This window comes from Bufo gargarizans, chromosome 1 (genome assembly GCF_014858855.1).
Source record: "Bufo gargarizans isolate SCDJY-AF-19 chromosome 1, ASM1485885v1, whole genome shotgun sequence".
NCBI lineage: Eukaryota > Metazoa > Chordata > Amphibia > Anura > Bufonidae > Bufo > Bufo gargarizans.
This window is the reverse complement of record NC_058080.1, coordinates 590,321,922-590,339,252: the sequence shown is the minus strand read 5'-3', so window position 1 is coordinate 590,339,252 and position 17,331 is coordinate 590,321,922. Positions and strand designations below refer to the sequence as shown.

At 43.5% G+C, this 17,331-nt stretch overlaps 1 protein-coding gene across 2 annotated transcripts in view; it reads right to left on the bottom strand.

Moving 5' to 3' along the window:
• Positions 1-14,699, bottom strand: part of LOC122924584 — a 326,694-nt gene extending 311,995 nt beyond the window's left edge. For both annotated transcript variants that reach the window (XM_044275832.1, XM_044275833.1), the window contains exon 1: positions 14,346-14,699. In XM_044275832.1, the coding sequence (XP_044131767.1) occupies positions 14,346-14,412 (67 nt within the window). In that variant the 5' untranslated portion in view covers positions 14,413-14,699. The remainder of the gene's footprint in view (positions 1-14,345) is intronic.
• Between the last annotated feature and the right edge of the window lie 2,632 nt (positions 14,700-17,331).

Genomic DNA, 17,331 nt, shown 5'->3' with positions numbered 1-17,331 from the left:
ATGGCGTCTGCATTATATATTACAAGTAGTACAGGTGCCATTTTGACTGCATATAGCAGTCTAATTTTCAAGTTGAGAATGTTATATAGTTCTTCATTTGCATTAATAGCAGCCAAGCTAAACCCAGAGAAATCCAGAGAGGGGTTCACCCAGCTTTCACTCTCCCTACCACTGTCCTTGCCTCTTTCTTCGCAATTGTCCCCGCCTTTGTCCCTTTCTCAGCCTCTGATATGCCCCCACCTGCCTCAAATCAGCCTCATATAAGACCCCCAGCCTCAGATCACACCCCCAACCTCAGACCCTCCCCAGCCTTAGATCAGACACCCAGCCTCAGATCACATCCCCAACAGACCTCCCAACCTCAGATCAGACACCCATCAGACCCTCCCTGGCCTCAGACCAGCCCCCCAGCCCCAGATAAGACCCCCCAGCCTCAGATCAGACCCCCCAGTCTCAGATCAGACCGCCAATAGGCGCCCCAGCCTAAGATCAGACCCCTAGCCACAAATAAGACCCCCCAGCCTCATATCAGCCCCCATCAGACTGACCAACCTCAGATCAGACTCCCATCAGACCCTCCCTGGCTTCAGTCCAGCCACCCAGCCTCAGATCAGACCCTCCAGCCTCAGATTAGACAACCAATAGGCCCCCAGCCTCAGATCAGACCCCCCAGCCTCAGATCAGACCCCTAGCCACAAATAAGACCCCCCAGCCTCATATCAGCCCCCATAAGACTCCCCAGCCTCAGATCAGACCCCAATCAGACCATACCCACCCACCATTAGCCTCAGATCAGCCCCAATCAGACCTCAGATCAGAAATTTAAAATGTTTGATCTGAGGTCTGATTGGCCTTTGAATCCAGAGGGGGAAAAAAAGCTGTCTGATTTGAGAGCTGCACTTATACAAGCAGACAAACAACGCGAGTTTGAGTTCAAGTGTGTGTATTGAGTGTGTGACTTTAGATTACGTGAGGGAGTATCTGTGAGAGCTAAATTATTTGTGTGCATTGCTGAGTGGCTGTGTCTGACTTTAGTGTACTCTATACCAAGTCAGAGCAGTGTAGTGTAGTCTATACACTGTGACTTTTTTTTTGCTGCCAGGTTTATTTCATAGCAGCTGAGAGTATATTGTGATTACATTTTATTTTATTTTTTTCTCTTCCTTCTCCAGGGTGTTGCACAGGTGAGTAATTAGGGTGTGGCTATCTAATTAGGAGAAGTTAAATAGCCAGTCTTGAGGGCACTCCTCTGAATCCAGAGGACAAAAAGCTGTCTGGTTTGAAAGCTGCACTTATACAAGCAGACAAACAACGCAAGTTTGTGAGCGTTCGCTTGTTTGAGTTCAAGTGTTTGTTTGTATTGTGTGTGACTTTAGATTACCTGACTTCATATTCAGGGACTTTAGGAGGGGACTACAGTAGGTTAGATTCTTATCACTGCACTATATTGTATTTTTTCTCTTTTCCTGCGTAATCCCCATTTAGTATGTGTTCCATTATTGACAGTGCAGTCCAGTGCACATCTTGTCCAATGTATGCAGTCCTGGAAGAGCCGTTTGAGATTGCATATCTTTGTTCAAAATGTGAGCAAATTGCCCGTTTTGAATCGCACATCGTGTATCTAACCGGGCAAGTTTCAACACTGAAAAGCGTTGACAATTTGGAAAAGAGTTTGCTGCTCACTGAGCAAGCACTCTATGGGGTAGATGTGGGGAAGGGTGGTAGCAAGGAGGCTCAGGAAAGTGAGGTAGCTAGCTGGATAACAGTAAGAAAGCGGGGTAGATGGGAGAGTGCCAGGGAGGCTAGTCCTGATTTGACACACCCTAATAAGTTTGCAAGGTTGGCAGATGAGAGAGATGTCTGCTGCAGCCGGACCCTTACTCTGCCAGTCAGAGGACCAGGAGAGCAGGGCAGGACAGACAGGTGCTGGTAGTGGGAGACTCAATTATTAGGGGTACAGATAGCGATCTGTCACAAAGACCGGGATCGTCGAATGGTGTGCTGTCTTCCTGGCGCTCGAGTTTGACACATTGTGGATCAGGTTGACAGCTTACTGGAAGGGGCTGGAAAAGATCCAGCAGTCATGGTCCATATCGGAACCAAAGACAAAGTTAGAGGTAGGTGGGGAGTCCTTAAAAATGATTTTAGGGATTTAAGTCACAAGCTTAGGGCAAGGACCTTAAAAGTAGTGTTTTCCGAAAAACAACCTGTACCACGAGCAACACAAGAAAAGCAGTGGGAGACTAGGAAGGTTAACAAGTGGCTGAAGAACTGGTGTAGGAAGGAGGGGTTTGGGTTCCTGGAGAACTGGTCCGACCTCTCTTTCGGCTACAGGCTCTATCGTAGAGATGGGCTGCACCTCAATGGGGAAGGGGCAGCTGTGTTGGGGGAGAAGATGCTAGAAGGTCCACAGCAGGCTTTAGGGTGCCTGTTTTACCAGCATGCAGCTCTCAGCCCTCCAGCACGGCATAAAGCTTCAGATCCCCAAAAACAGAGACATCTCTGCTGAGCCCAGCTGCCTATTTAAGGACAGCCAGGTGTTGCCAAAACCCGGACCGGCACTTAAAACTCTGGTCCGGTATTTGACCTCACCTGGCTGGAAACCAGCCCAGCTGCACATGCTGGGAGAAAAATACCTGCCTTGCCAGACTGTGTCACACTGTGTCACAGTATACTAATGCCAGAAGCCTGACTAATAAAACTGGTGAACTGGAATTAGTGATGTGTGAGGAGAACTATGACATAGTGCGAATAACTGAGACATGGCTGGATGATAGCTATGACTGGGCAGTTAATGTACAGGGTTACAGTCTGTTTAGAAAGGATAAACGGAGAGGGGGAGGGGTGTGCATTTATGTAAAGTCCTGTCTAAAGCCCACAGTCCGAGAAGATATAAGTGAGGGACATGAACATGTGGAGTCACTGTTGGTAGAAATACATTGAGGCAAAAACAATAATAAAATACTATTTTATAAAATAATATTAGGTGGTTTATTATAAACCACCTAATATACCTGTCACAGTCATATTGTTGTTTGACCGTGACACGGTTGCCGTGCAGACTGGTTGCCGGTGGCAATGTGTTGTTGTCGGTTTGCATGTGCATTTCCCCTTTAACCTGTTCCGGACATAGGGTGTACCGGTACGCCCTGATTTCCCGATCGTTAAGGACACAGGGCATACCGGTACGTCCTGTTATTCCGATCACCGCCGCTCGGCGGGCGTTGATCGGAACCCGGTGCCTGCTCAAATCATTCAGCAGGCACCTTGGCTAAATGCGAGGGGGAAGTCCTGTGACCTCCCCATGTAGGCGATCGCAGCAAACCACAGGTCAATTCAGACCTGCGGTTTGGTGCGTTTCCGGATTATTCGGGTCTCTGGGGACCCGATAACCCGGAACAGGATGGTGATCGGTGGTGTGATAATACACCACCAATCACCATTCTTAGATCCTGAGAGGTGATGGTGACATCACCTTTCAGGATCGCTCTCATTGGTCGGCTGGGCGGGCGGGCAGTTCAAATTACTGCAGCGCTTCTCTCCTCCTCCTTTTCAGTCCGGAGCCTGAGGAGAGAGGATTGTTGCATCGTGTCTTAGAGCCAGCACCCCATCTGTGCCCGAGCACCCCCAGGTATTTAGGGAAAGGCTAGGGACAAGTTAGATTAGGCAGGGATATTTAGGGAAAGTTAGTTGAAGAAAAAAAAACTGTTGTGGTTGCATCACCCTAAATTGGGTGTCTGGGGTCCACAGCACAGCTGTGTGACCCTAGACCCCCCAGGGTGCTACAGCTTGCCCACCTGCCCCCCCCCCCACAATTTTTTGGGGATGCAGGCAGTTTTTTGTTTTTATTGTGCGGACGCTGACTGTGCCCAGCACTCTTAGTGTCCGGCCACTGTTAGCGCATCGCACACCCCACCGCTGATCAACTTCGGACGGTTGATCAGCGATTTTTTATTTTTTATTTTTCCCATTTTTTTCCCCTTTTCTTAGTTAGTCTTTTTTTTTTTATCTGTTAGGTGTAGGGTGAGTTCGCAAACACCCATGCCCCCACACACACACACACCAAATAAAGATTTACACGCACGCACACACACACGCAGACACACACTCCCCTATGGTCCACCGGATGTTCTCGCCCGACCAGGACGAGAATGACCCCACTTTCCTGTTGTCATCCGCATCCTCCTCATCATCTAGCAATGATGATGAGCCCCCAAGGTAGCGGAGACGCCGCCAGGCGGAGAAAGGGAACCCCCATGCTAGGGACCCTGTGGCCCACCCTAGTACGAGCAGCTCTGGGGCTCGTACTAGTTTTCCGGCCCACCAGTTAAATCCACCAGAGCCCCCTGCCGGTGAACTTGTCTGGTGTACCCCAGAGCGTTATGAGTCTGTGATTCCTGATTTTGAAGGCCAACCAAGAATCCAGATTTCCACAGTGGGCTTCACTGAATATGACTTTTTTAGTCTTTTTTTCAGTGACCACTTTGTAAATCTAATGGTGGAGCAAACAAACCTGTACGCCCAACAGTTTGTTGCTCAACACCCGGGCTTCTTTTTGGCTAGGCCCGGTGGCTGGACGCTGGTCAGTGCAGCCGAGATGAGGACATTTTGGGGCCTCGTGCTGCATATGGGCCTAGTCAAGAAACCTAGTGTCAGGCATTACTGGAGTGGGGACGTCCTCTACCAGGCCCCACTTTACAGTACGGCCATGACACGCTCCCGGTTTGAGGCCATCTGGAAATGCCTGCATTATTCAGATAATGCAGCATGTCCCCCCCCCCCCCCCCAGGTGATCCTGCCTATGACCGCCTGTACAAAATCAGGACGGTCATCGATCACTTTGGGGCCAAATTTGTACAGGCCTATGTACCTGGAAGGGAGGTCGCGGTTGATGAGTCTCTCATTGCGTTCAAGGGGAGACTCCTTTTCCGCCAGTATGTTCCCTCTAAGCGGGCGAGGTATGATGTGAAGCTGTACAAACTTTGTGAGAGTACCTCAGGGTACACTTACAAGTTTCTGGGTGTTAGCGGGAAACTTGTGTGGGACCTTATGCACCCACTGCTAGATAAGGGTTACCACCTGTACGTGGATAACTTTTATACTATTATCCTCTTGTTCCAGTCCCTCGCCGCCAGATCCACGTCCGCTTATGGGACTGTGCGGAAAAATCAACGCAGCCTCCCAACCTACCCCCTCCAGGTACCTATCCTCAGGGGTGAGACCCGTGCCCTTACCAGTGGAAACCTGTTGCTGGTCAGATATAAGGACAAGAAGGATGTCCTTGTACTGTCCACAGTTCATGGTAACGGCATCACCCCTGTCCCTGTGCGAGATACCACGGCAACGGTCCTCAAGCCCGATTGTATTGTCGACTACAATCGGTATATGGGAGGAGTTGATCTCTCTGATCAAGTCCTCAAGCCATATAACGCCATGCGCAAAACCCGGGCATGGTACAAAAAAGTTGCGGTGTACTTGGTACAGGTTGCCTTGTACAACTGTTTTGTGCTGTCCCGGAGCGCTGGCAACACAGGGACATTCCTTCAGTTCTATGAGGCCCTGATCTTTTCTGACCGGGAAAGAGCAGGCCGGAGTACCTCAGGAACTGTAGGACGCCCGGATCGTCCCTGGCCAACACTTTCCAGGTGTGGTTCACTATACTGGAAAGAAGGGACAGACCCCAAAAAGTGCAGAGTGTGTCACAGGAGGGGGATACGGAAGGACACCACTACTCAATGTGACACGTGCCCCGATCATCCGGGCCTCTGCATTATTGGTTGCTTCGGGGAGTACCACACTTCCATGGAGTACTAAATTTATATCCCAATTTAGCCACTGACAATCGGATAAAAAAACTGGTTCTCAGACACTAAAAAAAAAAAAAAAAAATGTTTTAAATATTAGACATATTAGGTATTGCCGCGTCCGTAATAATCTGCTCTATAAAAATACCCCCCCTAACCCCTTAGATGAACACGGTCAAAAAAATAAAATTAAAACGATGCAAAAAAGTTTTTTTTGTCACCTTACATCACAAAAATTGTAATAGTGAGCGATCAAAAAGTCATATGCCCACCAAAATAGTGCCAATAAAACCGTCCTCTCATTCCACAAAAAAATTAGCCCCTACCTAAGATAATCGGCTAAAAACTAAAAAAAAATTACTCTTAGATTTTAGAGATACTAAAATGTTTTTTTTTGTTTATAAAAAGATAATATAGTGTAAAACATATTAAGTATCGCTGCATCCGTAAGAATCTGCTCTAAAAAAATACCCCCCCTAACTCCTATACCCCCCCCCCCAAAAAAATGGTGCCAAAAAAGCAATTTTTGGGCAAGTTTTCCATTTTAATCCGTTTTTTTCCAATAACAAAGTAAGGGTTAACAGCCAAACAAAACTTAATATTTATTACCCTCATACTGCAGTTTACAGAAATACCCCATATGTGGTCGTAAACTGCTATATGACCAAAGGGCAGGCTGCAAAAGGAAAGTAACGCCGTATGGTTTCTGGAAGGCAGATTTTGATGGCCTTTTTTTTTTTTGGCACCATGTCCCATTTGAAGCCTCCCTAATGCACCCCTAGAGTAAAAACTCCATAAAAGCGACCCCATCTAAGAAACTACACCCCTCAAGGTATCCAAAACTGATTTTACAAACGTCGTTAACCCTTTAGGTATTCCACAACAGTTATTCGCAAATGGAGATGAAATTTCAGAATTTATATTTCTGGTAACCTTGCCTCACAAAAATGTAATATAGATAAATCAAAAATCATATGTACCCTAAAAATAGTCCCAACAAAACTGTCACCTTATCTCGTAGTTTCCAAAATGGGTTCACTTTTATGGAGTTTCTACTCTAGGGGTGCATCGGGGGGCTTCAAATGGGACATGGTGTAAATAAACCAGTCCAGCAAAATCTACCTTCCAAAAACCACACGGCGCACCTTTCCCTCTACGTCCTACTGTGTGCCCGTACAGTAGTTTACAGCCACATATGGGGTGTTTCTGCAAACTACAGAATCGGGGCAATAAATATAGCATTTTGCTTGGCTGTTAACACTTGCTTTATTACTGGAAAAAATTTATGAAAATGGAAAATTTGCCCAAAAGTTTTAATTCTCAAACTTCATCCCCATTTGCCAATAACTCTTGTACAACACCAAAAAGCTTAACAAAGTTTGTAAAATCAGTTTTGAATACCTTAAGAGGTGTAGTTTCTTAGATGGGGTCACTTTTATGAAGTTTCTACTCTAGGGGTGCATCAGGGGGGCTTCAAATGGGACATGGTGTAAATAAACCAGTCCAGCAAAATCTGCCTTCTAAAAACCATACGGCGCACCTTTCACTCTATGCCCTACTGTGTGCCCGTACAGTAGTTTACGGCCACATATGGGGTGTTTCTGCAGAATCGTGGGCAATAAATATAGAATTTTGTTTGGCTGTTAACCCTTGCTTTGTTACTGATAAAAATGGATAAAAATGGAAAATTTGCAAAAAAATCTAAATTCTTCCACAAGTAGGTATATTCTGGAAGGAAACTCTTGCCTGGATAAAGAGAGTATGGCAGTTAGACCTACCACTAGAACCTCTGGTAGTTCTGTTTCACGACTTTCCAGATAATTTGGTAGTACCTAGGTTGGTAGATGGTGCTTTACTGGTGGCACTCAGATGAATATTGAGCTTGTGGTTACAACCGAAAGCTCCCTCAATCGCAGAAGTTCAATTACAAATGAGATACTTCCTATTGATGGATCAATTAGAAACAGAAAAACTAAAGTTGTGTAAAACGTCACTTTTTTTTAGAAGTGGAAGGTTTATTTTAGTAAGCAGCTATCAGAAGCTGAAATTCAGAAAATTATGAAAAATGTTTAGTACACGGAATGGTACCTGCTTATTGACTTGAAAGTAACTCAGTCATCCTGAAAGGGAATTTTTAGCAGTTTTCAGAAACTGAGCAGTGTTATCTGGGAAGAGTACACATCTAGAAAAGGGGGGGGGGAATGGGGGGCAAAGTTATTATGTATTGGACAGAGATTACTGTTATATGAAGCAAAATATGTTACTCTTCTTCTATACAAGAATAATTCAAAAACATGTAACCATGTTGATTCTTCTTTTGTACTTAAGTGCAGTGAAAATCATGCTTTGCTTTTAAGATGCATTTCTCAGAAAATAAAAAAAATGTTCTTTAAAAAAAATAAAAAATATATAAATTCGGAAATGTTATCTCCATTTGCCATTAACTCTTGTGGAACACCTAAAGGGTTAATGACGCTTGTAAAATCAGTTTTGAATACCTTGAGGGGTGTTGTTTCTAGAATGGGGTCATTTTGGGGTGGTTTCTATCATATAAGCCTCACAAGTGACTTCAGACCTGAACTGGTCCCTAAAAATTGGGTTTTTGAAAATTTATGAAAAATTTCAAGATTTGCTTCTAAACTTCTAAGCCTTGTAACATCCCCAAAAATAAAATATAATTTCCAAAATGATCCAAACATGAAGTAGACATATGGGGAATGTAAAGTAATAACTATTTTTGGAGGTATTACTATGTATTATAGAAGTAGAGAAATTGAAACTTGGAAATTTGCAATTTTTTTTATAAATAAAAAAATAATAATTTTGACTTCATTTTACCAGTGTCATGAAGTACAATATGTGACGAAAAAACAATCTCAGAATGGCCTGGATAAGTCAAAGCGTTTTTAAGTTATCACCAATTAAAGTGACACTGGTCAGATTTGCAAAAAATGGCCTGGTCCTTAAGGTGAAATAAGGCTGTGTCCTTAAAGAGTTAAGGTGTGTCGCCCTGCTGTTTGGTAAGCGAGGGGTTAATCTAGCTGGTGGGGATTTAAGTGTGTCCTGGGTGTGGCCACTATGTGGATATTACCTGTGGCTTCCTGGCTGGAGTCAGTTGTACTCCAGCCTTGTTTGGTGTTGGAGCTCTGCTCCTTTCCTGGGTGAACTTGGCCAGTCCTTGAGGGCCATCTTGTTGGACATAAATTGTATTTCTTTTGTATGCTCCTTATACCCTACCTCACTTGTTGTATGTTAGGTGTGGGTTTATGTTCAGGGTGTGTTGTATGTCTTGATTGTTGTTACATGTCTGGGTTTCTGTTGGTGTTTGTCCCTGCATGTATGTCAGATGTTTTCCCTGTGTGTTGTTTCCTCCGGAAGGGGTTTGGTTTCCCGGAGAGGTGAATCACTAGCCTGTATTCAGCGCTGCCTGGGGCTGCCATGCACCTTGCGGCACAGGGGTCCTGGCGGAGTCTGGTGTACTTGATACCTGTGTGAGTTGTTGCTACGGCGTCCTGTTTAGTGTTAGGGCTCCTGTATGTATGCACGGGTTCCAGTTGTGGAGACCTAGGCAGGTAAGTGTGTTGTCTTGTGTTCTTACCTGCCGATTCTCTTGCTGTATATGGTCTCTCCTTTTCCCTGCTATTAGGTCTAATGAGACTCTTGTTCTTCCGTCTCTAGGATGAACAGGATGTTTCCTCCCTGCTCCTATCTGAGGGATTATCAGGGCAACTCAGGGTCCCAGGTTTCCAGGGTATGAGCAGTCCCACCATCGCGGTCCGCTCATACGGCGAGGAGTTAGGGAGATGATTAGGGATGCTATAGGAGGTGACCTGCTTCCCTTTTCCTGACTTCTTGGCCTAGCAGCTATCTCTTATCCTTTTACATTGTACAGTGGGGGGTGTTTCCCCCACTCCCCTCCGTGACAATACCAGAGTTCACAGAAAACCTGCTACTAAACGATATAGACGAGGCAGCAGATCATAATGAGGTCGTTATCATGGGGGACTTCAACTACCCAGGTATAGACTGGGAAACTGAAACCAGTATATCTCATAAAGGAAACAGATTTTTGGCAATAACCAAAGACAATTACCTTTCCCAACTGGTTCAGGACCCGACTAGAGGGACAGCCATACTGGACATAGTATTAACCAATAGACCTGACAGAACAACAGATGTGCAAGTTGGGGGACACCAGTGAAATAGTGACCATAAAGTGATAACCTTCCAATTGTCATTCAAAAGAGTGGTTCTTCAGGGAGGAACAAAAATACCAAAATTTCAAACAGCAAAATTTAGCCAACTAAAAGAGGCCATAGGCCAAATGGTTCTAACTAACTGGGACAAAGTCCTCAAAAATAAAAATACAGCCACAAAATGGGATATTTTTAAAAGCATCCTAAAATCTAATTGTGAGAGGTACATACCTTATGGGAATAAAAGGTTAAGGAACAAGAAAAAAAAACAATGTGGACAAATAGAACTGTAAAGAAAGCAATAAATGACAAAAAAAGAAAGGATTTAAATCACTAAAACAGGAGGGTAGCGAGGAAGCACAGAAAAACTATAAGGAAAAAAATAGAATATGTAAAAAACTAATAAAAGCAGCCAAACTAGAGACCGAGAGATTAATTGCCAAACAGAGCAAAACTAACCCAGTGGGGTACCTCAGGGATCTGTTCTGGGACCATATTGTTTAATTTCTTTATCAGCGAAATTGCAGAAGGCCTCGATGGTAAGGTGTGTCTTTTTGCTGATGACACAAAGATTTGTAACAGGGTTGATGTTCCTGGAGGGATACACCAAATGGAAAAGGATTTAAGAAAACTAGAGGAATGGTCAAAAATCTGGCAACTAAAATGTAATGTTGATAAGTGCAAGATAATGCACCTGGGATGTAAAAACCCAAGAGCAGAATATAAAATCTGTGATACAGTCCTAACCTCAGTATCTGAGGGAAGGGATTTAGGGGTCATTATTTCGGAAGACTTAAAAGATAGGCAGACAATGTCATAGAGCAGCAGGAAATGTTAGCAGAATGCTTGGGTGTATAGGGAGAGGCATTACCAGTAGAAAAGAGGGAGGTGCTCATGCCGCTCTACAGAGCACTAGTGAGACCTAATTTGGAGTATTGTGCGCAGTACTGGAGACCATATCTCCAGAAGGATATTGACACTTTGGAGAGAGTTCAGAGAAGAGCTATTAAATTAGTACATGGATTGCAGGATAAAACTTACCAGGAAAGATTAGAGGACCTTAACATGTATAGCTTGGAAGAAAGACGAGACAGAGGGGATATGATAGAAACTTTTAAATACATAAAGGGAATCAACAAGATAAAAGAGGAGAGAATATTTAAAAGAAGAAAAACTGCTACAAGAGGACATAGTTTTAAATTAGAGGGGCAAAGGTTTAAAAGTAATATCAGGAAGTATTACTTTACTGAGAAAGTAGTGGATGCATGGAATAGCCTTCCTGCAGAAGTGGTAGCTGCAAATACAGTGAAGGAGTTTAAGCATGCATGGGATAGGCATAAGGCCAACCTTCATATAAGATAGGGCCAGGGGCTATTCACAGTATTCAGTATATTGGGCAGACTAGATGGGCCAAATGGTTCTTATCTGCCGACACATTCTATGTTTCTATGTTAAAATGTTCTTCAATTATATAAATGGTGAAAAGTATAAATCTGAATGTGTTGGCCCTCTACAGAGTAATGAGGGGGGAGTTGCAGAGAGCGATGAGGAGAAAGCAAAGCTATTAAAAAATTTTTTCTCCACTGTATTTACTGAGGAAAATAAACTGTCAGATGAAATGCAGAATACAAAAGTAAATTTCCCATTAAAAGTGTCCTGTCTCACACAGGAAGAAGTACAGCAGAGTCTTAAAAAGATTAATAGACAGATCGCCAGGACCAGATGGCATACACACGCGTATCCTAAGAGAATTAAGTAATGTCATAGCCAGACCACACATGGAGTACTGTGTACAGTTTTGGGCTCCTGTGAACAAGGCAGACATAGCAGAGCTGGAGAGGGTTCAGAGGAGGGCAACTAAAGTAATAACTGGAATGCGGGGACTACAGTACCCTGAAAATGATCAAAATTAGGGCTATTCGTTTTAGAAAAAAGACGACTGGGGGGAGATCTAATAACTATGTATAAATATATCAGGGGTCAGTACAGAAATCTCTCCCATCATCTATTTATCCCCAGGACTGTGACTGTGACGAGGGGACATCCTCTGCGTCTGGAGGAAAGAAGGTTTGTACACAAACATAGAAGAGGATTCTTTACGGTAAGAGCAGTGAGACTATGGAACTCTCTGCCTGAGGCGGTGGTGATGGTGAGTACAATAAAGGAATTCAAGAGGGGCCTGGATGTATTTCTGGAGCGTAATAATATTACAGGCTATAGCTACTAGAGATGGGGAGTTATTCTGATTGCCTGATTGAAGTCGGGAAGGAATTTTTTTCCCATTAAGTGGGGAAAATTGGCTTCTACCTCACAGAGTTTTTTATGCCTTGCTCTGGATCAACTTGTAGGATATCAGGCCGAACTGGATGGTCAGATGTCTTTTTTCGGCCTTATAAACTATGTTACTATGTTAAATAAAAAAATAAACTTACCTCTCCAGCTCCAGATGGCACTGCCACTTGGCAGATTCATTTATGCTCCCTGGTCTTCTTCCCACCGTGTTGCACTGTGACCTGACAGCGCACAGCGTCAGGTCATAGTGCGCGTCTACGTGCAATAGGTCCTGACACTGTACATGTCAGGACATAGCATGGGGCCGGTAGAAAACCAGGGAAGGGGACTACAGTCAGTGTAGTGCTGTTCTCATCTTTCTGTGGCTCCTGCATGCTAATGACCATAATGGAAGGGGTCATTAGTATTTTTACAATACAGTATGTTCTGGCAGGGGGCCAGGGACCACATAACAGAATGAACTAGATAGACATACTGTATGTCTTTTTTCAGCCTTTCAAACTATATTACTTTGTAAGTGCTCTAAAATTTCCTAGTCGACAGCTGCGCTCACTTTGGAATTGATATAACACAGTGGACCAATACCAACAGATGACATGGCTCTCCAAACCATCACTGACTGTGGAAGCTTCACACTGGACCTCAAGCAACATGGATTGTGTGCCTCTCCACTCTGAAAACAGGACTTTGGACCACTGTGCAAGTCTAGTAGTTTTTCTCCTTACCCCAGGTAAGACGCTTCTGATGTTGTCTCTGGGTTATATGGCTTGACACAAGAAGGGCAACAGTTGTAGCCCATGTCCTGGATATGTCTGTGTGGTGGCACTTGAAGCAGTGACTCCAGCTGCAGTCCGTTCCTTGTGAATCTCCCCCAAGTTCTTGAATGGCATTTTCTTGACAATCCTTTAAAGGCTGCTGTTATCCCTGTTGCTTGTGCAACTTTTTCTATCACACTTTTTCCTTCCACTCAATTTTCCATGAATATGCTTGGATACAGCGCTCTGTGAACAGCCAGCTTTTTTTTAGCAATGATCTTTTGTGGATTAGCCTCCTTGTGAAGGGTGTCAATGACTGTGTTCTGGACAACTGTCAAATCAGCAGTCTTCCCCATGATTATGTAGCCTACTGTACCAGACAGAGGGACCATTCAAAGGCTTAGGAAACCTTTGCAGGTGTTTTGTGTTGATTAGCTGATTAGAGTGTGACACCATGAGTCTACAATATTTTACCATATTATTATTTTCCGAGATACTAACTTTTGGGTTTTCATTAGCTGTAAGCCATAATCATTAACATTAAAATAAATAATTGCTCAAAAATAATCTCTCTGTGTGTAATAAATTAGTATCTGAGTTTAACTTTTTGAATTGCTTAAATCAATTAACTTTTTTGATGATATTCTAATTTATTAAGATGCACCCGTATACATGGAATGCTATCAATCACTGATAGACCACCCACTTGGTCAAGTGAGTTCCGAAAGAGCAGAGATTTGAGGGGTCATTCATTAGCGGAATGGAGACTGAACTGATGCAAACGGAGTGGATCCTTTTCCATTCAGAATGCATTAGAATGCAGTTTTGGACCGCTTGTGAGAGCCCTGAATGGATCTCACAAACGGAAAGCCAAAACGCGAGTGTGAAAGTAGAATAAATCACAAGTATTACTGAATATTTTCTAACAAAGCTATATATCAACAAGCTCAGCTCTTCCTGCTCTATAACCTGCTGCCTGCAGATTGCACTGCATTTCATAGTGACAGGTCCTCTGTAAACAAAAAAGCAGCACTGATTTAATAATTTATTGCCCACTTGACCTAATGTAATACCGCTACTGTACGTGAAATGCAGGCTGCCTGCCAGTAAACTGTTCCACACATGTAGAAGCTGGTTAGGATCAATTAAATGAGTAAACAGGGTTTCCAGTTATGATGAGTTATTCCAATCAGGCCTCAGCTTACACATATATTACCCAGTCACTCATGCCAGGTGTCCACTTATTAGATAACTCATAAATCAGTAACATAACATATAAAAACACTAAGAAGACCTACCTGAGACTTGGTAAGTATAGTAGAAAACAGTCAAGAAGCACACAGTAAAGTGCAGTAGTGACGGCATATTGAGCTTCAGATTTCTGTCACATGAGATTTCAGTTTAGGACAAGGCAAAGTAGCTGATGGCTATGGTGCCAGCCTGGCACTGGGGTAAAGGATACTGAGTATCAAACAGCTGCTGCTGACTCACACATTGTGCCAGCTCTAGCACACAGAATTGGGAGGAGGTGCAGGAAGACTCCTTTAAACAGAGGAGGTTGTGTCTGCACTATGTGGCAGTGAAGCCCTGCCTAAGTACTATGGCCAGAGGCACTGAAGTAGGAGAAGGCAAACTTTACACAGCCAGCCTGGCAGCTCTCCCAGCGAACAACTAACAGTGTGAGAGAAGTTCCAGATATTATACTGTGCTGACAGGAAGCAATTCCATGGTACAAAGACCATTCACTTGGACTCCAGCACACAAAGCAGAGCCTGCTAAACCTCAGTGGATACAGTCATTTTAGTGATGGACCTACGGAAGACTAATCTCACTGCTCATTGATGCAGGGGAAAAAACAGTGAACTGTTTACTTTCACACTAGTGGTTTTCTTTTCCGGCATAGAGTTCCATCCTAGGGGCTCTATACCGGAAAATAACTGATCAGTTTTATCCCAATGCATTCTGAATAGAGAGCAATCCGTTCAGGATGCATCAGGATGTCTTCAGTTCAGTCATTTTGACTGTTCAGGACGGAGATAATACTGCAGCATGCTACGGTTTTATCTCTGGCCAAAAATCCGGAACACTTGCTGGAATGCCTTTTTTTTACATAGGAATGTATTAGTGCCGGATCCGGCATTAAAAGTACCGGAATGCCGGATCCGTCCATCTGCGCAGGATCCGGCATTTCAATGCATTAGTAAGATCCGGTGAAAGAAAATTAATGCCGGATCAGTTTTTCTGGATGACACCGGAAAGACGGATCCGGCATTTCAATGCATTAGTAAGACGGATCCGGATACTGGTCAGTCTTGCAAATGCCATCAGTTGGCATACGTTTTGATAGTTCCGGCGACAGAACTGCCTGCCGGAATCCTCTGCCACAAGTTTGAAAGTACCCTTAGATAGACAGGATGGATTGATAGATACATAAGCAAAGGAATTCCACGGCACATCCAGAAAGTAAAATCAAAGTGATAGCTTTATTCACCAGACCGCAATATCTCGGTCCACTTGCTGGGACCTTTCTCAAGCAGTGACAAGTGTACTGGTGCAATGTGCATATTTATACAGGTTCACACAATCAATAATCAATTAATCAAATTAATCAAATAAAATACAAAAAGTGTAAAAATATCTCATATTAACACACTATTTCCATAAATTACAATATGATTTATTAAGTGCATGGTAAAGTGACATCAGTGCATATATATATAAAAAAAAACTTTAAAATATCTCATTCGTTAATTCATACATTCATGGATAATTTACATGATTGTAGTAAAACTCACACATGTGATAATATAATTCAAATACCTTAGTGCAGGTGCATTTAATAAAAACAATGGGGTAGGAAGCCATGGAGAAAGCGGGGATATGGTCCTCATGGATACCGGCATATCGATTTGCGCACTGTGCATGTCCAAACTATTCTAACTTCCGGATCTCCGCATCACGTGATCGCGCAACCACTCACGTGATCAGGAATCTAAGTCACATGACACATGACCGCACTCGCAACCTCGCAAGTCCCCGCTGTTCAATACATGCAGTGTTACATACAGAAAGGAGGCATGAACCGCAAACCTCACCATGGAAACAAAGGGGCCGGTCAAGTTCATACACACACTACCCACGTGAGAAGTATACCCAAGCACTGCGTAACACAGAGCAAAGGGGACAATCAATTAAGGCTATGTGAAAACGTTCTTGTATCTAAAGAACATTGGGAATATCGTGGGGTCGACACAATATATAGTTTCTGTTAAATGTCCTGACTCAAATATATAATGCGGAAGCACCGCCTGTATCGGGAGCCAAGAACCATAGGTTACACTGTATGTCCAACCTGGACACCCAGTGTATCTTCAGGGGTCTATTGAATCCCTAATGGATATAAAATGAAAACAAGTAAGAAATGTGATGGCGACCTCGTGCATGCATTCCTTGGTCACCAATAGCACAAAGTCACCCATTCTTATGGAGACTCCAAATAATGTGTCATGTGGGTGTCACACACGACAACATATTGGAAATCCACAACTGCCACTAGGTGTCCATTCCTTAGACCCCCAGTATAGCAATGTAAGATCCAATCTCCCTGATTATGGGGACATAGACCCAATAACTCAATATAATATTGGTCAGGACGTGTATATATACATTGGTCGGACCCCAGTTATGTAGCCAACATTAAATAAAGTACATATGTAACTAAAAAGGAGGTTACTTCACATATATTATCCCCCTAAGCTAGGTGGAACACCTTGGCCCAAACCACAATCTCACCTGGCCAGTATGTGGGAAACAATTCTTAGTCATAATAAACATTCTTTGTTATTTCAATGAGAACAAATACTAGTACATCTTTCTCCTTATATTGTGTGTTATCTTATATACATAATCAGTATCCAGTAGGACCAATAAATCGCCGCCTCCTCTTCCAAAATGGTCTTGTCTTTCCCAATTTCTGCAAGAGATATTTAAAATTACATTTTTAATCACAAGGAGCACCAATACATATCCAGGATCAGAAGCAAAGTCCACCCAACAAGAGCCCATTTAGGAGAATAGCCAAAGCTTTTAGTCTATATTCAGCCCATTGGGCCTCAGTGTATTTAATGTAGAGATCCAATGGATCTCCCATTTTTTCAAAAGGAGATTCCTGTTCCCATCCCTTCTAGGGGTAGGGACATGATCAATTAGCATCCATCTTAATTTCCCTTCCTTGTGTCCCAAATCCACAAAATGCTTAGGTACTGGAAGGTCCTTACTTTTTTT